General features: G+C 52.0%; 1 protein-coding gene across 1 annotated transcript; it reads left to right on the top strand.

Annotated features, from left to right (window-relative positions):
* Positions 1–470: 470 nt before the first annotated feature.
* RHOB (ras homolog family member B) lies at positions 471–1,419 on the top strand. The gene has a single exon (XM_072407491.1). It carries the CDS (start codon positions 615–617, stop codon positions 1,203–1,205), a length of 591 nt encoding a protein of 196 aa, XP_072263592.1. The 5' UTR covers positions 471–614; the 3' UTR covers positions 1,206–1,419.
* The last annotated feature ends 405 nt before the right edge of the window (positions 1,420–1,824 follow it).

The following is a 1,824-nucleotide window of genomic DNA, read 5'->3' as shown; positions in this document are numbered from 1 at the left end:
TAAATTCCTTTTTTTATTATTAATAATAATTATAATAATAATAATAAGGACTTTGTACAGCACTGTGTTATATGTTGGTGCTATATAAATACTATATATAATATTAAAAGTGCAATAACAATGATGATGCAAAGGAGAGGAGCCCCAGATCTTACACCATGGTAAGTGTAACATTTGTAGATGCTGAATCGACATAAAATTGTTTCTGCTTTCCTCTATACGTACTATACAGTCAGTAACTTCCTACCTCTTTGTCCCCACCCCACCATGCTGACCCCTCTGTGTACGGTGACCGCTGCTGCAAGGAATCAGTCTATGTCATCCGCAGGAGGCTCTGCCCCCTCCCCTAAGCTCCAGCTTCCACCAATCAGAGCGCGGCTTCCCGGAGCATGACGTCACCAGCGCCGTCTCTATTGGTCGGCTATATTAAGAAAGCAGCATGAGGCTTTAAATAGCAGGGGCGCAGCGTGGCTGGCAGTTAAAGCTCCCGGTGTTTCGGTGTGTGCAGCTCGGTGCTGATCGGAGCGGGCAATCCTCAGTATTACCGGGACATTCCCACCATTAGAACCATAGGCAAGCTGAGAAAGCGCCGGGAGGCGGCCGGCAGAGTGGCGATGGCAGCGATCCGTAAGAAGCTGGTGGTGGTCGGGGACGGGGCGTGCGGTAAAACGTGTCTGCTCATCGTCTTCAGCAAGGACGAGTTCCCGGAGGTGTACGTGCCCACCGTGTTTGAGAATTACGTGGCCGACATCGAGGTGGACGGTAAGCAGGTGGAGCTGGCCCTATGGGATACGGCGGGCCAGGAGGACTATGACCGGCTGCGGCCCCTCTCCTACCCGGACACCGATGTCATCCTCATGTGCTTCTCGGTGGACAGCCCGGACTCGCTGGAGAACATCCCGGAGAAGTGGGTGCCCGAGGTGAAGCATTTCTGCCCCAATGTGCCCATTATCCTGGTGGCCAACAAAAAGGACCTGAGGAATGACGAGCACATCCGCAACGAGTTGGCTCGGATGAAGCAAGAACCGGTCCGTATCGAGGACGGCCGGGCTATGGCCATCCGTATCTCCGCCTATGAGTACCTGGAATGCTCCGCTAAGACCAAGGATGGTGTGCGGGAAGTGTTCGAAACCGCCACTAGAGCGGCGCTACAGAAGAGGCACGGCCCCAGCGGGGAATGTATGAGCTGCTGCAAGCTCCTCTGATATTTTATGACTTTTAACAAACCAAGTGGCCCTGTCTAAGGGTGAGCCTGATACTCTGACTTAAACAATGGGGTGTTCCGGTCTTATTCTGGAGGTCCTGGACCCTCGTCATGCTGGAGGTCAATGTTTAGGGGACATTATCATCTTGTGACTTGTTACCTGCAATCAGGACTTCAGGGGTCACTTTTCCTAAGGAGGACTATGTTGAACCTGATTTTTGTGGTGACCAGAAATCACACCCCCCTCCTCCACTCGGACTGCTTTTTACCCCCCCTGAGCCCACGCAGTATTCCACCTGTACAGATACTGAGCCTCTTTATTATAGAGAGGGGTGACCCTCATCTGCCCCCTCCTGTGACCTGAATGACACTACCTGGGGGTCCCCGAGGTCTTTGCACGTCTGGTTATAATCCTGGTGGTCCATCCTGAGATGGGATAGCAGTGTGCGGCCCACCCCTCTGTTACCAGTGTACCCGGTGGCGTGTTGCTGTGCAATGTGTTACTGGTTTGGGGGTCACCTGACCTGTATATAGACCTGTACATATATAATATATAGAATATTCTATTCAGCAAGCCAGCGCCTGGCTCCTATGGAACTACAGGGAACAGTACTTCTGAC

The sequence above is a fragment of the Pyxicephalus adspersus genome, chromosome 4 (assembly GCF_032062135.1).
Source record: "Pyxicephalus adspersus chromosome 4, UCB_Pads_2.0, whole genome shotgun sequence".
Lineage (NCBI taxonomy): Eukaryota > Metazoa > Chordata > Amphibia > Anura > Pyxicephalidae > Pyxicephalus > Pyxicephalus adspersus.
The sequence above is the reverse complement of the archived record's forward strand: the minus strand, read 5'-3'. Positions and strand labels throughout refer to the sequence as shown.